At 39.8% G+C, this 23,783-nt stretch overlaps 1 protein-coding gene across 2 annotated transcripts in view; it reads right to left on the reverse strand.

The window, feature by feature from the left end:
• KIF6 (kinesin family member 6) overlaps positions 1–23,783 on the reverse strand; it is a 282,709-nt gene that overhangs the window by 215,127 nt on the left and 43,799 nt on the right. For both annotated transcript variants that reach the window (XM_043511614.1, XM_038397613.2), the window contains 2 exons: positions 22,612–22,721; positions 7,181–7,310 (listed from right to left, as the gene is read on the reverse strand). In XM_043511614.1, coding sequence (XP_043367549.1) covers positions 7,181–7,310; positions 22,612–22,721 — 240 coding nt within the window. The remainder of the gene's footprint in view (positions 1–7,180; positions 7,311–22,611; positions 22,722–23,783) is intronic.

Raw genomic sequence — 23,783 nt, forward strand, 5'->3', positions numbered from 1 at the left:
AAAGTGAAACTGTTTGAGCAGCATATTCCAGAAGTCTTGAGGTCTTTCTGAGTGTAGCCTTCATTGATTTGAGATCTACCAGACCATTCTCTCACTAGAAGGGAAAACCTATAATGGCAGCAGGCCGTAAAAGAGACCCAGATTGGGAATAAGAACCATTCAAGAAATATGTTTGCTGATGATGTTTTAAAGAAAGCCACACCAGTGAACTGGTGGAAGTCACTTAAGCACTTGGATTCAGAGACTGTTGAAGTGATAATCTCACTTTTAACAGCAGTAGCTTCTTCTGCCGGTGTAGAAAGAATATTTTCTTCCTTTGGACTAATTCATTTCAAATTGAGAAATCGTTTGGGACCTGAAAAAGCAGGAAAGCTTGTTTTTCTTTTCCAGATTATGGACAAACAGGAAAATGAAAGTGAAGATGACTGACTTAGCTGCAGAAGCCACTATTTTAAGTTTCTCATGTTGACCTGGCTGACATAGTCAATTTAATTTTTGTTTTTTTAAAAAAAAATTTCATTTAACTATTTTAGTTAAAAACAAGTTGAACAAAAAACAAATCTGATTTTAAAACACTTGAATGTTTAACTAAATTCAAAAATTCATATGCTTGTTTTGTTAAAATATTATATGTTTGCTGTTGAAGAAAAAATACAAAACGTTGTTGTTTTAGTTAAATAAAACAATTTAAATGTCTGTCTGGTGATGTTCTCCTCCTAATACAGCATGGCAAGAAAATCCTCCAAATATTAATAATTAACCTGTTGAACTGGAGATAGTTCATCTCCCAATGACTTCATAAATATCTGCTTCAATTACCTTTGGTAAATGAAATAACCAAACAATCATTCATTTTCTGATATAGCTGTAAAACTAATCTGAAAAGTTTTCAAAATAAATCACTTTAAAAATGTATAGTGTGTACCTTCTAAAACGGAAACCTACATCTATCTCTGAGTTGTGAAGAGTATGTATTAAGGTTGTAACAACCAACAAGAATGCACTTTTATGTAGAAATCCATGATTAAATTGAGTCTTCCTGACTAGTGATTTAAATCAAATATGTGTGTGTGTGTGTGTGTGTAACCTAGCTGTCTGACTGGACTGAATGGGTCATTAAAAAGGACTGGCTGAGGCCAACACATATCAATGGAAAATATGAGAAGACAATGGAAAGCCCAATCACCAGACACTGACACCTAGCAACCAATTACCCAGAGGGAGGAGGGAAGCAGAGCAGAGACCCCAGCTTGAGATCAAAGGACTGAGAGGTGTGAGGCGGGGGGATAAGAGTTGGCTTCTGGAAGAAGCTGGGGGCTCACTCACCTGGGAACTGACTAAGGAAGGAAGTCAGAGAGACATGCTGAAAGCCTGAAAATGGAGTTCACTTGGCTTGGCTGGTGGACTGCTCTGGAATAACCAGAATGGTCTATGCTTTAACCTCCAGCTCTCTATGCTAACCTAAGGACTTCCTGTGCATAGAGATGGCATAAATGGTTCCTCCATTTCCCTTCCCAAAGTTCTGGGTGCAGAGGGTGTCTAGCGGTAAATAGGCAGAATGGCTGGAGCATATTGTGCTATGGCTATTACTTTGGAGACCGTATGTCAAGTTGGCACAGGTTAGAGCAGTTCAAAGGTTGTTCTAACCTAGTCTATAGCAGAGAATCAGAGAACCATAACTGGTTGCACTGGGTTCTACCTTCTTCCCGTCTCATGGCTGCACCCTGGGTTGCTGTGTGTAGGAAGAGAGGCATCCTTTGTCAGATACTGCCCTAGGCTCTGCCAGAGACAGTCAAGTTCTTCTGCTCTTCCTAGGGCTTACACAGACTGTCAGGGAAGCAGGCACTACTCTCCTCTCTATCCTGGTGCTGCAGCAGGCCTTAAAGAGAGCTTTTGGGCAGCTGCAGTACAGAAGAGAGAGCAGCTATCCAGCATTCTCCTGGTTCATATCAGAATTGCTCTTGGGAATGTAGGAAAAGTAATGAGAGGACAGCTGAGAAGATGGGACTGATTCAAACACTTCAATTAAAAAATTTCATGGCACCACTCAGGGACCATAATTTCAATTCATAATCAAATATCAATTTTCTTCTCCATGCAGCCACTGGTGAAGGAACTCTGGGACCTTCTTATCCTGCAGGGTCCTAGAGCTTGGAAGACCACACAGCCAATGAAATAGCCCCACAGTCAGAGCCCCATGAGCCCGAGTTGGCTGGCATGGGCCAACTTCAGGTTTTTCTTTGTTGTGTAGACCAAGGATGGGCAAACTACGGCCCGCGGGCCACATCCAGCCCGCGGGACCATCCTGTCCGGCCTCTGAGCTTCTGGCCAGGGAGGCTCACCCCCAACCCCTCCCCCGCTGTCCCTCCTCCCCGACAGTAATGCTGCCGTGCGAGCAACACGGCTTGCACCCGCCCACCTCCCACACTTTCAAATAAGCCTGTCCTGCCGCTCTGAGCAGCATGGTAAGGGTAAGGGTAAGGGTAAAGGGGGAGGAGGGTTGGATAAGGGGCAGGAGGCCCCAGGGGGCAGTCAGGGGATGGGGGTGTTTGGATGGGGCGGAGTTTCGGGTGGTGGTGGTCAGGAGACAGGGAACGGGGAGGTTGGATGGGGGTGGGGTTGAATAGGGGGTGGGGTCCCAGGGGGTTGGGGGAACAGGGAGCAGGGGAGGTTGAAGGGGGTGGGGTCCTGGGGGGGCAGTTAGGGATGGGGGTTCCGGGGGGCAGTCAGGGGAGAGGGAGCAGGGGGTGTTGGATAGGCGTGGAAGTCCCGGGGAGCTGTCAGGGGGCAGGTGTGTGGATAGGGGTTGGGGCAGTCAGGGGACAGGGAGCAGGGGGGGTTGGATAGGGTGTGGGGCCCCAGGGGGGTGGTTAGGGGTGGGGGGTCCCGGGAGGGGGCGGTCAGGGGAAAAGGAGCAGGGGGGTTGGATGGGTCAGGGGTTCTAAGGGGGACAGTCAGGAGGCAGGAAATGGGCGGATGGGTGGGGCAGGCTGTTTGGGGAGGCACAGCCTTCCCTACCCGGCCCTCCATACCATTTCACAAGCCTGATGTGGCCCTCGGGCCAAAAAGTTTGCCCACCCCTGGTGTAGACATACCCATAATTAAGATACTTAATTGCTCTTTTCCTCTGTCTTGGTTCTAGATTCTGGTATGTTCTTGTATCCCCTAGATTAGAGGAGTAGAGAAATTTTCCTTCATCCCCAATCCTCACCATCAACAACTACCTTCCTATCTCCCTTCTCTTTACCACTTGTCATCAAAATCCTTGAGCATGATATCTATATTTGTGGCTGAGATCTTCTCTCTACCAAATATCTCTTTGATTCTCCCCAAATCTGACCTCCTCCCACTACAATTCATTCTCACCAAGGTCACTAGTGACCTTCTCCTAGCTAAGTCAGAGGGACACTCCTATAATTGTATCCTCCTTGATTTCTCTTTTGCTTTCTCTCCTCTCTTGGCTTCCATGACTCTGTCTCTTTATGATTATCGTGAAACTTCATTATTAGCTCCTTCATCATGACCTTTGGTGATTTCTTATCTTCACCTGTCTCTCTAAGTTGTAAGCCTGAATGTTTTGTCTATATTTTCTCTCTCAGCAACATCTTCTGCCCCTATGGCATCAATGACTGTTTTTATTCCAATGACCTACCTAATTCTCAACCATCAACATTACTCCTCTCTAGGGGTAAAATGTTCTGCCTCATTCTCTGTTTCATCAAAACTGAACTCAATTTTCCTCCTAATCCTTCTTCACCACATTCCCTATCACCACTGATAAGACCACTATCTTTCTGTTTCCTAGGGTTGCAACATTAGTGTCATTGTTGACCCTTGTCTGTACTAATTCCCCTAAAGGCAGTCTTTTAGTAAGTCCTGATAATCTTCCTCTTTAATATCATCAAAAATATACCCTTCCCTCATTTCCATCTCCACTACTAACAGTCTTAACCATAGCTTGATTAATTCTCTTACCTTGATTACATAAATTCTCCTTCCAGCCTCTCAAAATACCACTACTAAAGTCATTTCCCCCCTCACCATTAAGAACAAGTTATCCTTCTCCTTTAACACCTTTACTAGCTTCCAGTCTCTTACTCTATCAAATTGGAGTTCTGTCCTCACCATCAGAGTTGTACACAATCTTGATCATGCCTACCTCTCTGTTTCAATTTCCTTTATTCTTTTTTCTCACCCCTGTGCTACTCTCATTCTTCTCCTCTGGGCTTCCAGCTGCCTTTACACTTGGAACATTTTACCACAACCTTTCCACAAAGCATCCTCTCTTTTCTTCAAATTCTTCCAGAGAATCAGTTCTTCCATAAATCCTTCCTATCTTGTTCTCTTCACAAATAATTTCCACACAGGCTCTATTTCCTGACCTGCTGCCCAGAATCTTGTCTTGATCAGATTGTAGGGGTAGGGAACATGTCTAATACTGTTTGTAAAGCAGTGTATACATTTCACAATGATGAATGAAAGATTATGAATAAACCCCAAATAAGTCAATAAAACTACCCCTTTAAAATTAAAGAGTAAGCAATGCAGTTTATTACATCAAGTCACATAGACAGCCCGATTTTCAAACTAGGGTTCCTTAATGGGATATCAAAATCTTACATTTAGACATGAAAATCATCACTTAGGTGCAAGTAAATGGTCCTTGATACAGGATAAAAAGTGTGGATAAAAAGCAGCCATTGAAAGATGTGGACATCTTATTAAGGCACTCAAGTTTGAAAATTGTGCTTCCCATATGTAGTACAGCAAGTAACATGAAGTTACTTATTATAATTTCAACCAGCAGAGGTTCAGTCACAGCTGGCATTTTTCCAAGTAATTCTGAGCAGTTCATCTTTTTCATTTATAATTATGAGATCAAGAACACTAATTAACATGCAGTTCTCATTTCTAGCTTTAAGAAAACACTAAGTTGTATGAAGGATATCGGTAGAGGTTTGGGGATTGTTTCTAATGTTCTGGACTAACAAGTATGTATCTTTTCTTAATAACTTTTCCTGAAAATGATGACTGCAACCAGAGTACATGAAAATAAACCCTAAGGAAAACTTGATTTTGTATACCAGGTCTTGGGACTATGTTTTGCAAATGTTTTCTGGTTACTATAGTAGCTTCTGAATTTTCTCTGTAAATGTGAAGTTAGTAATCACTTTTTTAAACTAGGATACAAACTCCTTTTCCCTTCCCCCAGTAAGCTCTTCCTTCCCAGAAATTTAATTCTGACAGTCAGGTAAAAACCCATGCACACATGCATGCACAAACAGACACTCTTAAAATGGCCAGAGCATACTGTTTTACAGAAGCCAAAATATGTGATAAAAAACCTGCCCAAATATTTTGCTTTTCAGGTGCCAAAAAACTAGAAGCCTTATTTGCCATTATTATGAAGACAGATCCTCCTACGTTTTTTCAGTGTTATAACAAATTCCAGGATGAGGGTATTCTCACTGCTGTAGTCAAGAGTGTCAGCTTCTTGAATGAACACATTATGGATTTAAGTGTTCCTTTCTAAGTCTGTGGGTGTGTACATATCAGTCAAAGGGGGCTGAGGGCTACCTTGTATTTTTTTCATATATTTAAATGTTTCCTGATGTGAAACATGTTCTCACTATTTTTCTCCTCACTAACTTATTGTGTACCTTTCTGACATTCTAAGATTTCTTTTCAGAACAGACCCCTTGAATAAATTATAAACTTCTAAGGTGCAAATAGCTGTGTTGAGTATGCTGCTAGGAAGTAGAAAAGACATCTCATAATTTCAGGGGTTGACAGTGCCCTGATACTATAATATGCCTTTTATGTCTACATTTCATTTTCAACTACTGAATATGAGAGAAAAACTGAAGGTTTCTGAGTTCAGAATGGCCACAGTTTGTACACAAATATCTTATGCTACATGAATTTGGCAGAATCAATTAAAGCAACCTCATCTTAGCATATCTACTAATGTTCATTTTAAACATAGATTTCAGAGTGGTAGCCGTGTTAGTCTGTATCAGCAAAAAAAAAAACCCAACAAAGAGTACTTGTGGCACCTTACAGACTAACAAATTTATTTGGGCATAAGCTTTCGTGGGCTAAAATCCACTTTATCGGATGCATGCAGTGGAGAATACAGTAGGAAGATATATATACACAGAGAACATGAAAAAATGGTGTTGCCATACCAACTGTAATGAGACTAATCAATTAAGGTGGGCTATTATCAGTAGGACAAAAAAAAACTTTTGTAGTGATAATCAGGATAACCCATTTCAAACAGTTGACAAGAAGGTGTGAGTAACAGTAGGAAAAAAATTAGCATGGGGAAATAGTTTTTACTTTGTGTAATGACCCATTCACTCCCAGTCTTTATTCAAGCCTAATTTAATGGTGTCCAGTTTGCAAATTAATTCTAATTCTGCAGTTTCTCATTGGAGTCTGTATATATATCTTTCTACTGTATTTTCCACTGCATGCATCCTATGAACTGGGTTTTAGCCCATGAAAGCTTATGCCCAAATAAATTTGTTAGTCTCTAAAGTGCCACAAGTACTCCTCGGTTTTTTTAAACATAGAGTATACCAGTGTTTGTTTCTTTTCTCATGTAATACACACCACACATGCATATTATTTGGCGGAAAAATACAGAGACTGTTAGCTGTTACTGTAACCACTTCAAATGCAAGCCAGTATGTCTGGAAGAAGTTTTAACAATGCCATATAAAATGATGACTATTCAGATCTTTTTATGTGCATACATGTGGGAGACACATAATATCCAAAAGTCAGTCTATGTGCTTTTATTCAAAAAGGCTGCATTTATGTTTTAATTGCAATGATATATTATTACATAGCTGACAACCAATCAGAGTCACATATTTACTGGACAGTGAGGTACCAACTGCACAGAGAAAAACAGTATTCTGGTATTTCTGAAACAGTGAAACAAATAAATACTCTTTAGAAAAACAAAGTCCAAACATTTGAAAGCTCTTCAGAAAGCGAAAAACATAAGTGCAGAACATGGAAACATGCTCATTCCATTTTCACAATGGACATCTGTTCAAAAAGAAGCCACCATTTCATGTCAGCCCTCTACACTGGTTAAGCAGTTGTTATATGAGAATATTTATAACTATTTTAAGATAAAATTTGTACCAGTAAACTTGATTCTTACCTCTGCAATCATCCTATTAGTGTCTCCAAAAAAAAGAAGGTTCAGTGCTTCCTCCTCGTTGGTTGCTTGCTGAAGAGACAGGTTTTTCAGATGAATGTTCTGATCAGGGTCTTCCATTATTGTCACTTTTCTACAAAAAACCCCGACAGAATAAGAGAATACCAGAGCTGCTTGCAAGTGATCCTTGTTTGAATATTTTCATTAAGATTTCATATTAAATAGTGGGTATTTGAACAGGCCTGGCACAGTAAAAATAAGCACTGAAGATTTGAAGGATTAAAACAATACTAACATTAATAATAAATACCAAATAAGTACTTTTGATTCCCTGCCACCTCCTGACTTCTCCGCCTTACTCTCAAGACTTTGATCTCCTTTAGATCATTCCTCTCACAAATTAAACATGTTTATCTCACCATGTTTAGAAAAAACAAAACACATCTTTTGACCCCAATTATCTCTATGACAGTGGTTCTCAGCATGTGGCCCAATCAGCATACAGCAGCAGCCCTTGTGACATCCTCACGGCCATACAGGTAGTATATATATTGTGTGGATGCGGCCCACATAACATGGAGAGAACTGCATATGCGGCCCACAGTGGTAAATAGGTTGAGACCACTCATCTATGACGACTGCCCTAGTGACCTTCTTCCCCTCATTTTCAAAGCCACTGAATGTGCCATCTCTTCCTAACCCATATTAGAACCATTCCAACCTGGTTTGTCTCCCACTCTCTTCTTGACTGGACACTGTTCTAATTAAAGTATTTAAAAAATATGTTGTGGCAAGTCTCAGGGCCTCTATTCTATCTTCGTTCTCCTGGACCTCTCTGCTGCTTTTGACACAGTAGTATTCTCTGTCTCAACATCTTGTCCTTCCACAGCTTTTGTAATTCTGTCTTCTTCTGGTTCTCTGGTCATTTCTTCAGTGTCTCTTTTGATGGATCCTCCTTTACCCCTCTCAGTAAAGATCCCAACAGAATTCCGTCCTTGCCTCCTCTTCTACCTTTGCTCCCTCTGGGTGATCTTTCGTGATTTGCTCACAAGGCATCAGTTACAATACAATTAAGTAGATGATTCACAAATCTTTATTTATGTTCCTGATCTGACCTCGTATCTCAGCCTCTCTCTCTGACATTTCCTCCTGGATGTCTTGTCATCCATTTAAACTAAACATGAATCCACAGTGAACTTTTGCTCTTACCTCCAAATTCCTCACCATCCCTACATTCTCTGTTGTCGTTACCACTATATCACTATATCAGAACTCATTAGCCTGGGAGTAATCTTCCAGGCCCTTTCCCTTGACCAGGGCTTGAGATGGAAAGTAAAATGTAATAGTACTCTAATCTCTTCTTGCTTGAAATGCTACTCACTGTAGTTTGTCCAGATATTCAAAATATTATCACATGCGCTCTGCTGGATTCTGATTGTCTTCTCAAGCTTGTCTCCTTATAAATGGAATTTGAGATGCCCAGAGGAAAGTCCAGATTATGGCACAGACACAATAAGCATGTAATTAAGTCCCTGGCTCCCAGAGTTATGTGATGGCATCAAACTATCAGCTTTCATTTTTTAAATAAATACATATATATTTCTAGCCTTCATGGTAGTGGAGAAAAGCTTAAAAGCTTGACTTACAGTGTTAACAATGCATGATGTTTGCCCAAATCTGGAGACAGTCTCCAGAAAAGTGAGGAGCAGCAGCCAGAAGAGCCAGGGAGGAAGCTACCTAGCCCCATACCTACCACCACAGAAGAATAGGCCCTGGGAAAGGGAGGCAATATCTTGTTGGTACGGGAACAGGGCTTGGATGTCTTACCGAGCTCTGCACAGTTGGCTTACCTTCAGTGGGACTCAAGATACTCCCCTGGGATACGCTACTCCTTTCTTGCCTTTTGGTTCCATGAGTGAGATTAGAGAAAAAAATTGGTGAAACTCTCCCAAGTGTCACCCATTTGTGGCATCAAACTGAGATGCCAGTCACAGCAGATTGTGCATATCTTCATAATATAATCATTCCACTCTCCCCCTCTCTCTCTTTTTTATTTTTAATATGTTTTGAAAGGCAATGTGATAGCTAATTTAAATTATCATTGGGCATCTGAGTCACCACACCAGAGAAACGAATGGATCAGTTCATACTTCTCAGAGCTGTTGTTTCAGAGTGTCGATTGCATTGGTTACACGCAGATCACATTTTGAAGATTTATTTTCATAATTATAAGGCCAAGAGATTTAGGGATTGTCTATATTAATATTTAGTTCATGGCTAGTTGTGGAGTGAATCTACCCCACACTCACCTGCTACACTCTGTCTGTGTGGACCCTGCTGATACTCATTAACAATTCATTAGCATGCTTTGATCAAGTCCTGTTTCAAAGCGGACTAAGTGTTCATGTAGACAAGCCCTTATTTATATTTTTAAATGAAAACTGAGATTATGCAAGAAAAATACCAGAATCAAAATTTTAAAAAAGAGCGTTAGCTCATTGACCTGGCCAAATTGAATCCCTGTCATTGACCCACACATCAAGATCAAAAATTGTCCAAAAATGCTGCGCCATCCACCACAGCATTTCTGAGATCCAATCTTTTCTTTCTATTAACATAGCTAAAACATGTCAAAGGTCCTTAGCTCCAGTCTTGATTACTATTACCTCCCCCTCTCTGGCTTTACTACACCTTCATTCCCCTCTCTTCAATGTATTCAAAAGACAGCTACTAAGATCAACTTCCTTTCTCATCTTTCTGATCATGTTCCCTCTTCCCCGTCCAACATCCTCCAACTCCTTTTCCATAACATCAAGATCAATCTCTTGTCCTCTATTTCCAGGATTTTCAGAATTCTCAGAGCGGATACATAAAGATGGTTAGTCACCTCTTACCTTCTGCACTCTACCAATGATTCTCACCTTGACCACTTACTTATTAATTTCTCCCACAGCAATTTCCATACTTTATTCCATACTCCCCCCTACATATGGAATACCCTACTTCAAACTGATCCGTAAGCCCTTTCTTTTTTCAAATTCCACCTTTCCCTTGATTGTTTACAAAAAATTCACCAACTAATACTGGCTGGATTGAAGGGAAATCACATATAACATTAACTGTCTGCAACACCTATGTGATATGTACTGATTACATTGATACACCCTATTTCTCTCTCTTTTAAAATGTTCTTATTAATATGTCAAGTGCTATCACTCTATTGCAAATTTTCTCACAGAAAAGGAATATATAAAAGTTGTAATGATTGATCATGAAAGATTTTGTTTGTTTTTTGTGAGAGTGGGACAAGAGGATTGTCAGAAAAACCTGGAGGTGTTTGTCAGATGAATTTTCATGAATAATTACTTTGGATCTTTTCACCATTATCATCATTATTTAAGCACAAACAATGTGCAATGTGCCGTACAATCATGCTGAGTAAAAGCAGGTAGGGGATATTTCAGAACCAACATGTCCCTGCTAATTCAGCATTTGTCAAGATTATTCCTCTTTTCTATCCCCTTCGAACAGTACCAGCAATGAAGGAAAATGATGTCTTCCTTTGATGAAAAACAATCAGGATGTATTTATTTATTTATTTTCATCAAGAATGTGTAATGTAATGCTGTTAACTGCTCTTCTTAAAGCCTTGAAAGTTCAGAAAAAAGTGAATGAGGTATGAGGAATGAAGATAGGCAAAACTTCTGAGGCAAAACAGTAACTTACCATCAGTGAAATCTTTCACTTCTTCAAATGCTCCTTCATTCTAGATAGGACCTTTTTTCTTCTGAAGTAATCAAGATTAAAATTTGGCTGGAATTAGTAGTTTCTAGGGCTTCTATGAACTAAGACACTGTATAATACTGAAAATGGAGTCCTTCCACCAACTTCAATGGGTTTTGGATCAGGTCCATGTTGAGCACTTTCTTGTTTTAAAGCAATATAATTCAATTAGTTCTAGAGGGATATAAGGGCCAGAAATATGTCCTGAGACAGTTATTGCAAAAAGAAAAGAGGTTCCTGTAACAAATGCTATTTCCCCTCCTCTCAGGCTTTCTCTATCCAGATAATATGGTTAAGGCAAATTAATTGTAGCATTGAGCAGAGTAAGTGGGGTGGGAGGAGGCTAGACAGAAGCATACAGAGCCTCTTCTTCCCCCCCAGCACTCCCAGCTATCTTCGAGACACCACCGATTTCCTGAGGAAACTACAGTCCATTGGTGATCTTCCTAAAAACACCATCCTAGCCACTATGGATGTAGAAGCCCTCTACACCAACATTCCACACAAAGATGGACTACAAGCCGTCAGGAACAGTATCCCCGATACTGTCACGGCTAACCTGGTGGCAGAACTTTGTGACTTTGTCCTGACCCATAACTATTTCACATTTGGTGACAATGTATACCTTCAAATCAGCGGCACTGCGATGGGTACCCGCATGGCCCCACAGTATGCCAACATTTTTATGGCTGACTTAGAACAACGCTTCCTCAGCTCTCGTTCCCTAATGCCCCTACTCTACTTGCGCTACATTGATGACATCTTCATCATCTGGACCCATGGAAAAGAAGCTCTTGAGGAATTCCACCATGATTTCAACAATTTCCATCCCACCATCAACCTCAGCCTGGACCAGTCCACACAAGAGATCCACTTCCTGGACACTACGGTGCTAATAAGCGATGGTCACATAAACACCACCCTATATCGGAAACCTACTGACCGCTATTCCTACCTACATGCCTCTAGCTTTCATCCAGATCATACCACTCGATCCATTGTCTACAGCCAAGCGCTACGATATAACCGCATTTGCTCCAACCCCTCAGACAGAGACAAACACCTACAAGATCTCTATCATGCATTCCTACAACTACAGTACCCACCTGCTGAAGTGAAGAAACAGATTGACAGAGCCAGAAGAGTACCCAGAAGTCACCTACTACAGGACAGGCCCAACAAAGAAAACAACAGAACGCCACTAGCCATCACCTTCAGCCCCCAACTAAAACCCCTCCAACGCATCATCAAGGATCTACAACCTATCCTGAAGGACGAGCCATCGCTCTCTCAGATCTTGGGAGACAGACCAGTCCTTGCTTACAGACAGCCCCCCAATCTGAAGCAAATACTCACCAGCAACCACACACCACACAACAGAACCACTAACCCAGGAACCTATCCTTGCAACAAAGCCCGTTGCCAACTCTGTCCACATATCTATTCAGGGGATACCATCATAGGGCCTAATCACATCAGCCACACCATCAGAGGCTCGTTCACCTGTGCATCTACCAATGTGATATATGCCATCATGTGCCAGCAATGCCCCTCTGCCATGTACATTGGCCAAACTGGACAGTCTCTACGTAAAAGAATGAATGGACACAAATCAGACGTCAAGAATTATAACATTCAAAAACCAGTTGGAGAACACTTCAATCTCTCTGGTCACTCGATCACAGACCTAAGAGTGGCTATACTTCAACAAAAAAGCTTCAAAAACAGACTCCAACGAGAGACTGCTGAATTGGAATTAATTTGCAAACTGGATACAATTAACTTAGGCTTGAATAGAGACTGGGAATGGATGAGTCATTACACAAAGTAAAACTATTTCCCCATGGTATTTCTCCCTCCCACCCCACCCCCCACTGTTCCTCTGATATTCTTGTTAACTGCTGGAATTAGCCTACCTGCTTGTCACCATGAAAGGTTTTCCTCCTTCCCCCCCCCTGCTGTTGGTGATGGCTTATCTTAAGTGATCACTCTCCTTACAGTGTGTATGATAAACCCATTGTTTCATGTTCTCTGTGTGTGTGTATATAAATCTCTCCTCTGTTTTTTCCACCAAATGCATCCGATGAAGTGAGCTGTAGCTCACGAAAGCTTATGCTCTAATAAATTTGTTAGTCTCTAAGGTGCCACAAGTACTCCTTTTCTTCTTCCCCCGTCTGCATACCCAGATAGCAAGTAGGCAGAATTCCCTTGAGAACTAGACTAGGAAAACAGCTTTCCTTCTGATGCTCAATATTTCAGTTGGAAGGCATAATGAGACCCGTGTCCTAGCATAAAGTGCAGTCACAAGTACATGTAAAAGGAGACACAAGATGCTTATTGTTGGAGCAGTAATAGCTGTACTCCAGAGTACACAGTGCAATCCCCTCCCACCCCTAGCTCTCCTGCCCTACCCCACTAAGATGTCTAGGAGCCTGAATTGGGCTAGCACCTGGTGATGGCTATATCAACCCCGAATTGGTGAAGCAGGGGTTAAAGAGCAATTTTTAGCCCAAGAGGCCACGCCACCTCATCCCTGCTGGGCATGCTCCCAGTGGCGGGAGCACTCAGAAGGGAGCAGTTCAGCTCAGTCTGGGCTGACTGAGGAGGAGAGCAGTTGTGTGCAGCAGTCTCCTGCTGGGGGATGCCTGGACTCCAAGCCTCCAGGGTCGAGCCTCCAAGCTGCACTGCAGGAAGGCAACTGACTGCAGGAACTGAAAGGGATGACTCGTTGCCAGAGGAGCTGCCAGAGACGAAGCGGAAGAGACACGAGAGGGACCTCATGTTCAATCCCGGAGATGCCACCAGAGAGACTGGAACGAGGGTAGATGATGCAGGGAACACGCTTGGGGGTATTGGGACCTGAACCCTGTGTCAGGGTACCTTGTTTTGAAGGGCCCTGCAAGTAGGACTGGCCCAGTTCCCCTATCCTCCCCACTCTTGCTGCTAGGTGAAGCAGCTTCTTGGACTCTCGCTGCTAGGCAATACTTCCCCTGATATGGTCTCTAGGAGAAGTGGCCCCTTTTAACTCTCGCCAGTAGCATCACGCCCCAGAGTATCGCCAGCCGACCCCTGACACACCTCTCATCACTCATACACAGAGCTCAGACTCATAGGCATAACTTTGTCCTTAGAAAGCAATGTTTTACTGATAAAATCAGATTACATTCTGTCCTCAGATACTTCCGTCAAATTCCCTGTATTGTACCCTGTCTGAATCTAGAAAATGACAGACTGATCTGCAGTGTGCGACGTTATCTGATTAAACTATGACCATGTAGATCATTGCTGCTACTGCTATTAAATTATTGCAACAAATCTTGCACAAAACGTGTCAAGCAAGGTGTCTTGAAAAAAGGGTATAATTTGCTGGTTATGATTATGCTATTCGTATGCATGTATCATTTTTGTATTTGAAGCTATGAGTATTGGCTCTATACCTGGATTTCAAATGTTTTCTCCTGGGGTAACACCCACAAGATATTTAGCTTGCACATCTTGAAGGGACTATTTAAATTAAGTGGCTCATCAAGGAACATTTAACTCACAATGGAAGATGCCCACCTACCCTGAATGGACTTTCCTGTGAACGTGCTGTTTGAGGTATAGGTAATGACTTCTACTGTGACTAAGCAGAATCATGCGTGAACATGTGACTTGCCTATGCGACTCCAAACACCATCTTGTAACCTGTGATTTTCCACTAGCTGTGCCCAGGGCTTTGTTTGAAACAATGAGTTTCCCTCCACACGGCAGAAGCTATAAAAGGCGCTGGAAACATCTCCATTTTGTCTCTTTCCTGCTCCAGCCTCTGGACTATGAACTTATACTAATGGGGCCATTCTAACCAAGGAACTGAAGATCTTCCAATGATTTGGAAGCAACCAGAGACTTGACTTAAGCCAGCAGTTTATTTCATCACTGCTACAAGCCTGATCCAAGAACTTTGCAAATACTGTATGTATTTGATTCCTTTAACCAATTTTAACTCTCACCTTTCTTTCTTTTTTAAATAAACCTTTAGATTTTAGATACTAAAGGATTGGCAACAGCATGATTATTGGGTAATATCTGAGTTGTACATTGACCTGCATATGTGTCTGCTCCTTTGGGATCAGAGGAACCTTTTATTTGATTAAATTGGTTTTAAAGAATCACTCATCTCTAAGTCTAGTGTTTTTGGTGGGGATACAAGGACTGGACTGCCTAATGAAACTGCTTTTCTGACTTCTTGTTAGCCAGTGTGATGAAACAGAAGTTTACTTTTGTTGCTGGTTTGGTATAACTCATGGGAGAATAACCTCCAGTTTTGGGGTGTATCCGCCCTATATCTCAGCAGTTTGTCCTGAATTTGGTATTCTCAGTTGTGACCCACGAAGGCATGGTTACACAGTCCATAGAGGTGTTTGATTGATTTTGATATTTTGAAACTGCTTGATAAATGTCATGCATTGCTCTTTGTTGAAACAATGTGATTTGCTTGAATCATGTAGCACACTTGAGATATTATTTCAGTGTTCACCTTTTGTTGATCCTTGTCAGACTTTTTTTTTTTAACCTGTAACCATTTTAACCTGTACTGATCCAGCTGTGCCACTGTAAGTTCTCCCATGTAGCTGCTTTATGCTTATGGGAGAGAGCTCTCCTATCCACATAATTAAATCACCCCCAATGAGCAGCAGTAGCTATGTTGGCGGGAGAAGCTCTCCCACCAACATAGCACTGTGCACAATACCACTTATGCTAGCAAAACTTATGACGTTCAGGGGCATTTTTTCATACCCCTGAGCAACATAAGTTTTGCCAACATCTGTGGTAGTATAGACATGGCCAAAAGGATTTCCAGAGAGATGCCTACATTTACTGGGGCTTCTGTTAGATCTGCCAGAACAACAGTCACACTTCAAGATGGTGACAGAATATTTTTTTAAATATTTTAATAAAATTCTTGTGATAGGTTTCTCAAAAATGTCCAGTATTTTAATGAAATGTTTAAATTTCTAAGAAAAACTCCCAACTTTGATCCTGAAGTGGAGAAGTCCTGTTAAGTTATCCATAATGACTGAGGGGAGGCAGAGGCAAGATTTTTGTTTTCTCTATAACAGCCAATCTTTTCCATTTGGATAAATAGATGGAATTTGTAGACTCCTTTCTAGCTGACTGGAGGACATGTAAAACAGGATCAGCCAAGTTGTACAATAATAACTTAAATCCTTCCTTGCATCATCAGAGCTGTCAGTGAAGGAAGATAACCCCAAATACTGAATGCTTGTATCTCTAAATATTCTTGTTTAGTATTATAAATCTGTGTCTTTTGGGAACATTGGTACTAGCTCAATAAATTGTGTAAAATTCAAAAGGTGATAGGGATTGGGGAAAACACATGAAAATCAACTTGAGGCCACCATTCTTTGAGTATCCATCCTCAGTATCCATGAAATTGGAGAAATGGGAATCATAATAAACAAACAATAGCTTGCACTTACTATATATAGTACACTTCAGCTGAAGATCTCAAAACCTTTACAAACAATTATAAACTCACCACTTTGAGACAGGCAAAGGATGTGGAAGGATATACATACTGCACTGCAGTCAGTTAGTTGCAACCTTAAAGTGTGTCCTAAATATGTCCATTGTTGTCTTTAACGATATTTCATGTTTTAGACTGGTTTGCTCTACTTTGAATTTCTGATATTGCAAGAAATTCTTTCCTATGGACCTGAAGACCTTCTGCAGGCATTTAACTTTGGAATAAGTTGATCTTCTTATCATTGTCTGTTGTAGGTTTCTATGTCTCTACTCCATAAAAGAGGAAAGACATGATACCATTGTTAAAAATTTTATTTTTGCATCAGTGCCAATCATGCTACTTTTGCCAAATATTTACATGTTTATGAAAGTTGTTTGCTGCTTTTGATATTCATTGCTTGACATCTAGCATGGTGTTACCATCACTGCAGAGCCCACTCCCTAGATAGGTAAAATGGTTTACCTCTTCTAGAGTTTCTTTGTCTTCTTTAATGGGTACTTTGGGGACATTGATAATCATATATTACATCTTCCCTTTGTTGATGAACAACTAATTTATTTTGCTGTATGAACACAAATCTGGGCTTTTTTCCATTAAACAATTAATTGAACTAAGCAGGACATTACATCAACAAAAACAATGTCACCCTATTGTGCTTTATCATACATCCATAAAATTCCTCATTTTCCTTCTGTGGTCACTCTTCTTATGACATAGTCAATAACCAGTGCAAACAATAATGGGGGCATGATACACCTTTGCTTCTCATACTTCACTCATACATCCTTGTTTATTTAGTACACTACTCCGATACTGTTTCCTAAAAAGAACACTGGAATAAGATGAGTTGAGTGATTTCAGTGGTCATATATGGAGTCTCGCTTGATGATGTCGATGAGTTAATACTGTGATTTGAAGTAGTGGCTTCAGAAAAGGTGTCACTGACTGATTCTTCCTTATTTTGGTGAGATGAGTTAATAGATAAAATGAAGATAACCTTTTCTGAATGGTAAGGAATATTTCATACCCTATGCTCAAATTAGCTCTTTCACATTCCAAGGTCTGGGTTAGTTCCAGTTGTAATATTTTTATGGATTATATCAAATCCAATCTTTGGAAGAATGAATCAGAACCGTTTATCACCAATATCATTTCCTGTCTGGCTCTTTCTATTAGGATCCAGAAAAACATTGATTGTCAAACCTAGATATCCTTTTAACCTTTCGTGTGCAATAGTAACAGACGTTCATGGTGTAAACTAAAACATAAATTGAGTACTCTTCATTCCAAACAGATGAACTTTCTAGTGAAAGGCCTGACCTAATATTGTGAACCTCAGGAATTTTCAGTGTACTAAGAATTATTGGTATGTAAAAATATGGGTCTTGTATATCTATGGATAGTAGCCAGTCTCCAAATTATATAGCTTGTATAACCACTGAAAGAGGGAATGGCTGACACACACATTGTTTAGCCTAGAATCAGGAGATAGCCTGTTGGTTTCTTTGCATTATAAATGAGATAGAAGAAAAAATGTCATTTATCCTGAGTGTAGCTTTTTTTCCTGTGGCTTTCTTTGTAAAGTGATCTATGAGTTCTTATTATAATATTTGGTTTAGTCTTGTGTGTAGCAGTCTGGTGAACCCTTAAACCCTTGGAGGGCAGTAGAGAAATAAATAGGATTGGGAACTCTTTTGAAGTAATTTCCAGAACTCAGTGATCATGAACAATATTTTTCAAGACAAAAAATACTCTAGATTTCCCCAACGGAGCCTAGAGCCTAAATTCTGTACATTGGTAGTGTGATGAGACAGGTTGTCATTACAGAGGTTTTGGGCAGATACATCTTTTGTTCTTAGTCTTTAGCCTTTCCCTGGTTATGGGATTAGGGATTAAAAGAGTAGTTTATTCTGATCTATGGTTTAAGCAACCATGGCCTTCCTTGAGGATTATGGGTTGCTGGAGGGAGGATCTGTTCCCCTACTGGAGAGTGTAATTCTTTTTTTAAGTGCACCATTATCATAGTAGATCTTATATACACTCTTGCCATTTACCAGGGGGAATCTAAGACCTTTTCTAGGTCACTGATTTAAATGTCAGCCAGTAAATTCTTTGGATGGTGGTCGTTAGCAATTATTATTTTAGTTGTATAACAACATTAAGTGTCAGGTTTAAATGTAGACAAAAGAGGAAATGGTAAATCAAGACAGGTGTAACGTACATGTTAGCATACCAAGCAAAGTCAATTTTGTACCTACCATCTCCTTTTATCACTTTCTATCAGGTCTTCTTTTAATATATTTTGGTCAAAACCTGAATGATTTTCTTCACATTCATTAGACGCTGCCTTCACATTTAGCTTTTCAAGTACTATCAATGAGACAATTGTGCACTTTCCATGGTTTGTGTTTATTAAGTTAAACTGAATGATCTTACATGTCATCATTCTGTGGTTATTCCTTGTGTTGAACTGGAAAGTGGCATAAAATGTCATGAATAATACATGACTTGTTAGAATAAAGTCAGTCTCTTTCTTTGTTTCACAATGGTTCACTTTCTTATTTAAGAATCTTTTTGTTGATACTACTTTAAAAACAACTGGCATATTTTACCAGCTTATTTGATCCTTTGCTTCCTGTTCCAAAATGACTTTTTTTTTCACCTCTTTTATTCTTGCTCACATGGGTGAATTTCATCCGAGAGCAGAGAGCCTGCACAAGGCTCTATATGACACCTAAACTCCACATCAAAGGCTTATATAGGGTTTAACTGATGTGTTAGGCACCATGTGATCCTTCTGAAATGGGATGAACATCGCCTTTCAGTTCTGAAGTACCTCATTGGATACATTTTTTTTAATCACACTTGAATAGGTTTATCTAGGATTTTTCCCTTCCCTACATATTTGCTTATTATTGATTAGCTCCAAAAATGTGCAGAGCAATTATAATTCCAAGAAAGTGAGAGAAGTCACAAATGCTGAACACATCACAGGTTTTACAAAAATTGCATCTAAGTTGTACACATATAAGGGGTAATTACTTGTGCAATGACAAACTATATAGAATAGTCATTTCCATGTGCAATAAATCATTTATGCACAATTTATACTCCTTTTTAGCCCTTAAAATGTAAGTATTGTGACAGGATTGGGCCGGATGGCTACAGGAGAGTAATAGAAGGCAGATATATTAGCCCCAAGTTAAGTAGTCCCTTTTCTCTGGGTAAGGTAACAGGGAAGGTTCCAGAACAATCAGAAACCTTCTGGAGACAATTAAGACAGACAGGCTGATTAAAACACCTGCAGCCAATCAAGAAGCTGCTAGAATCAATTAAGGCAAGCTAATCTGGGCACCTGGGTTTAAAAAGCAGCTCACTTTAGTTTGTGGTGCGCGTGTAAGGAGCTGGGAGCAAGAGGCACTAGGAGCTGAGAGTGAGAATGCATATTGTTGGAGGACTGAGGAGTATTATCAGACACCTGGAGGAAGGTCCTATGATGAGGATAAAGAAGGTGTTGGGAGGAGGCCCTGGGGAAGTAGCCAAGGGAGTTGTAGCTGTCGCACGGCTGTTCCAGGAGGCACTCTAGACAGCTGCATTCCACAGGGCCCTGGGCTGGAACCCGAAGTAGAGGGCGGGCCCGGGTTCCCCCCAAACCTCCCAACTCCTGGTCAGACACAGGAGGAGTTGACCTGGACTATGGGTTCACGAAAACAGCCAAACTGAGGGCTGCCGTGAAGCTCCAAGGTGAGCAAATCCGCCAATAAGCGCAAGACCCACCAAGGTAGAGGAGGAAGTTTGTCACAGTTTTTATATATTTAAAAATTATGAAAGCCTGAATAACTTTCTTGATAAGTTTGAAATAGCTCCTTCCATGTTGATGTGATCATTAGGTGAGTCTACAGTTAGGATTTTTTTTTAATAAAAGATTCTTGATACAAAATAACCAATGAACGGCTTTAAAAGTGTTGTCAAGTCTATTGCATAAATACTACTTTTTGGCCAATGTACCACACAAAACATGTTTAATAAATATGTATATAGTAAAATAGTTACTAATCTATCTTTGAAAAGTAGTTACTGTACAGTAAATAATTTGATTCTCTCTATATTACTCATACTGACATAAACTACTGTATATGACTTACCAGGCAACTCCATTATCAATCCCAGTGCATTTCAGCGTTAATTCCACAATCAAATCTCCTTGTAATTTTTTCTTACAATACCCTAATACCAGCCACAAGAGATTCTCTACTCTATCTTAATCAAGATGCAAAATAGAAACCAGTTTTGATATTGTACAATTCATTATATTAATAAATACTGAGAACTCAATTTTTAATAGTGACCTCTCTTTTTCCAGGCACATCCTAGGCTACAAATAACTGTGTCCACAATTCAAGGAATTGGATAGCTATGTGATAGCATTTGCACCCCCAACCAATTGCAGGCACAGATATTTACACCTGCAAGAATGGACATCAAAATGAGATTCTTTTCAAAATTAGACTCTGATTTTTCTGCAGAGTTTAAGAAACTTATGACTAAATAAATAAATAAATAATATGCAGTAGTACTTTTGGCCATAGAATTCAAAGAACTGTACAATGAGAGGTTTCAGAGTGGTAGCCGTGTTAGTTTGTATCAGCAAAAAGAACGAGGAGTACTAGTGGCACCTTAGAGACTAAATTTGTTAGTCTCTAAGGTGCCACTAGTACTGCTCGTTCTTTTTGTACAATGAGAGGTAAGTATAATTATCCCCATTTTCCAGAAAAGGAAAGTGAGGCACAGAGAGGTTAAGAGACTTGACTATCTACACATCGAATCAGTCACCTGACTCCATTATCTGCTGGACTATGCTACCTTATAATGGAGGGAATCCAGTCATAGCAATGGATTTTTAAAAGGTCCATATTTTATATGACTGATGAGGAACAACTCCAGTCTTTGCAGGGTGCACTTTGTCCAAGGACCTATGCAGGGTGTGACAAGCTGAATTTAAATTCTGCAGCAAAATCTCTAGACTCTGTGGTACACTACTGGAAATTTTATAGCAGTTTTACATACATTTAAAAATGATTTATTTGTGTGTTAATATGAAAACAGGTCATTTATTTTTATATTGAATTTATGATGTTGCCACATCTTCACGTTTCAATATGCCAAACATTTTTACTGACAGCACCTAAGTTGTCCTATATCAGAGCTAACATTTCACTGAGATGTGTGAGGCAGTTCACACTTCTCAGAGCTATTATTTCAGACTAGCCGCAAATTCAGGAACTCAATAGTGCATTAGTTTACACTTGACTCCCATATTCAAGGTTACCTTCACAACCACTATACATTCCACAACCACATAACTGAAGCATATATGAGAGCTGTGACAATGTTACACACACACACAAAAATCAGTGTAACCTCCATATGCTCTTCAATACTGGGATAAACCGATTATCAAAACTGCTTACTCTTCAAATGTTGCAGAATGGGGTTTGAATGCGTTTTGCTAGACTGAGTTTAGGGTCTGTACATACCATGATTTACTCAGCTCAGGCAAATGTTAATAGTGTACTAAATATTTCATCAGCAGAAACTGTACTTTGATGATCATCTGTTCTGAAAAACTGTACTGCATTTTGGAATCCCTCTTGGCCTTTATCTCCTTTACTATCACATTACATTCCACAAGGTCCTGCATTTAAAAAATAATTACTCCTGAAGGAAAAGGCGCATAACTGAAATAGGTTTCTGTGTACTAGTTCAAGGCAATACTGCCCTATTCTATCTGCCTTGTCACTCCTACAGCATAGGGTTAAGTAGATGAATTGTCAAAAGGAACAATTACTCCTTCTCTTTTCTTGTACTGGCTCCTGTGAATCTTTCCCCCCAATAACATCAGTTTTGTACACCTTCACCTTCAATTATTCTTATTCATTTTTCACGTCTACACATACAAAATATAATAATTGAAGCTTTGGAAAATGTTGATAAAAATGAACTATTTTGAGTTAATTAAGTCTGAGGTCAGTATCATATAGTTTCAAAGGAAAACAACAAAACAGGGCATCTGAAAGTGATTTTTTTATCCCTGCTTATTCTTTGTAGTTTTGTTACTCACGGCAAATCTTCCAATCTGGAGGCTTCATGTCTTGGGTCTAAAAGATCATAACCACATTCATTGTAGATTTCCAAGTAGGAAACATGGGTTGTGTACACTTTGCCGCTGTCCTGAATAGGAAAGAAAATTAAAAGGACTATAAATAGCAGCGAAAGCCCTAGGACAGATGGACAAATTTATCACTATAGCTTCCACGCTGCCTCCTCACCCTCTCTCTCATTCTTTTGCTGGATATGTTTTACATTTTCAATTCGTGACACTTTCAAGTCTGTCCATTGCCATATGCATGAAGACCAAACAAAAAAAAAAAAAAGACCTATGCCCATGATTAGAAGCAAGTTCAGTCTGTTTTTTTTTATTGGTTCCATATATCTAAAAAAGTCTGCATACACTTAGAATGCAGCAACTTGGTTACAGAATTGTATAACATACCATTTTCACTTCTCTGACAAAAAAACATGTTACTATAAAGAGGATATTATTATTATTATTATTATTATATTATATTATCCCTCATATTATGGATAAAGAGATGATCCCTAAAAAAACCCAAAAACCAAAGATTTACTTCATTTTAGAAACTCCAGTGGCACATTGCTTTCCATGTTCTTAACCAAAATACCTAAACACTGCGTATGCTGTCAGCTATCCTTTGTAGCCCTACTTTCTTTCTGTATTCTGTATTGCCAGATTGTAAAATAATCCAGCTGGTCTCTGCAGACAGAATTCTCTCCTCCCACAAAGCCAAAGCCAAACAATGTACACCTCAAAATAATGAACTGCGATTTCCAAAGTAAATGTGAATTAATTTATTTAATTGGATGAAATCACTGGGAAAGCATTCATTATCACACTTACAGAGGCAGTTTTCTAATCCAATTTGCTAATTTTATTTAAAAGGCTATCTTGAGACATGAACTTTCATTGTCACTGCATAAAATATTTCTAGGATGAGATTTTTATTGATTGTGCAGAAGACTGTTTCAGGGAAAACTGTTTTAAAAGGCACATTATGGGTAGATGAAAAAAATAAAAAATGAGACAGAGTTCATTGGGATTGCAATTTACACAGATAATAAATCTCCCCCAACAGAGGTAATTTACATCATGGAAAGAACGGACAGTAAAGCAGATGTCACTTTCTATGGGTGTAATTCACCTTCACCCAGGGG

Source organism: Dermochelys coriacea, chromosome 3 (genome assembly GCF_009764565.3).
Source record: "Dermochelys coriacea isolate rDerCor1 chromosome 3, rDerCor1.pri.v4, whole genome shotgun sequence".
Lineage (NCBI taxonomy): Eukaryota > Metazoa > Chordata > Testudines > Dermochelyidae > Dermochelys > Dermochelys coriacea.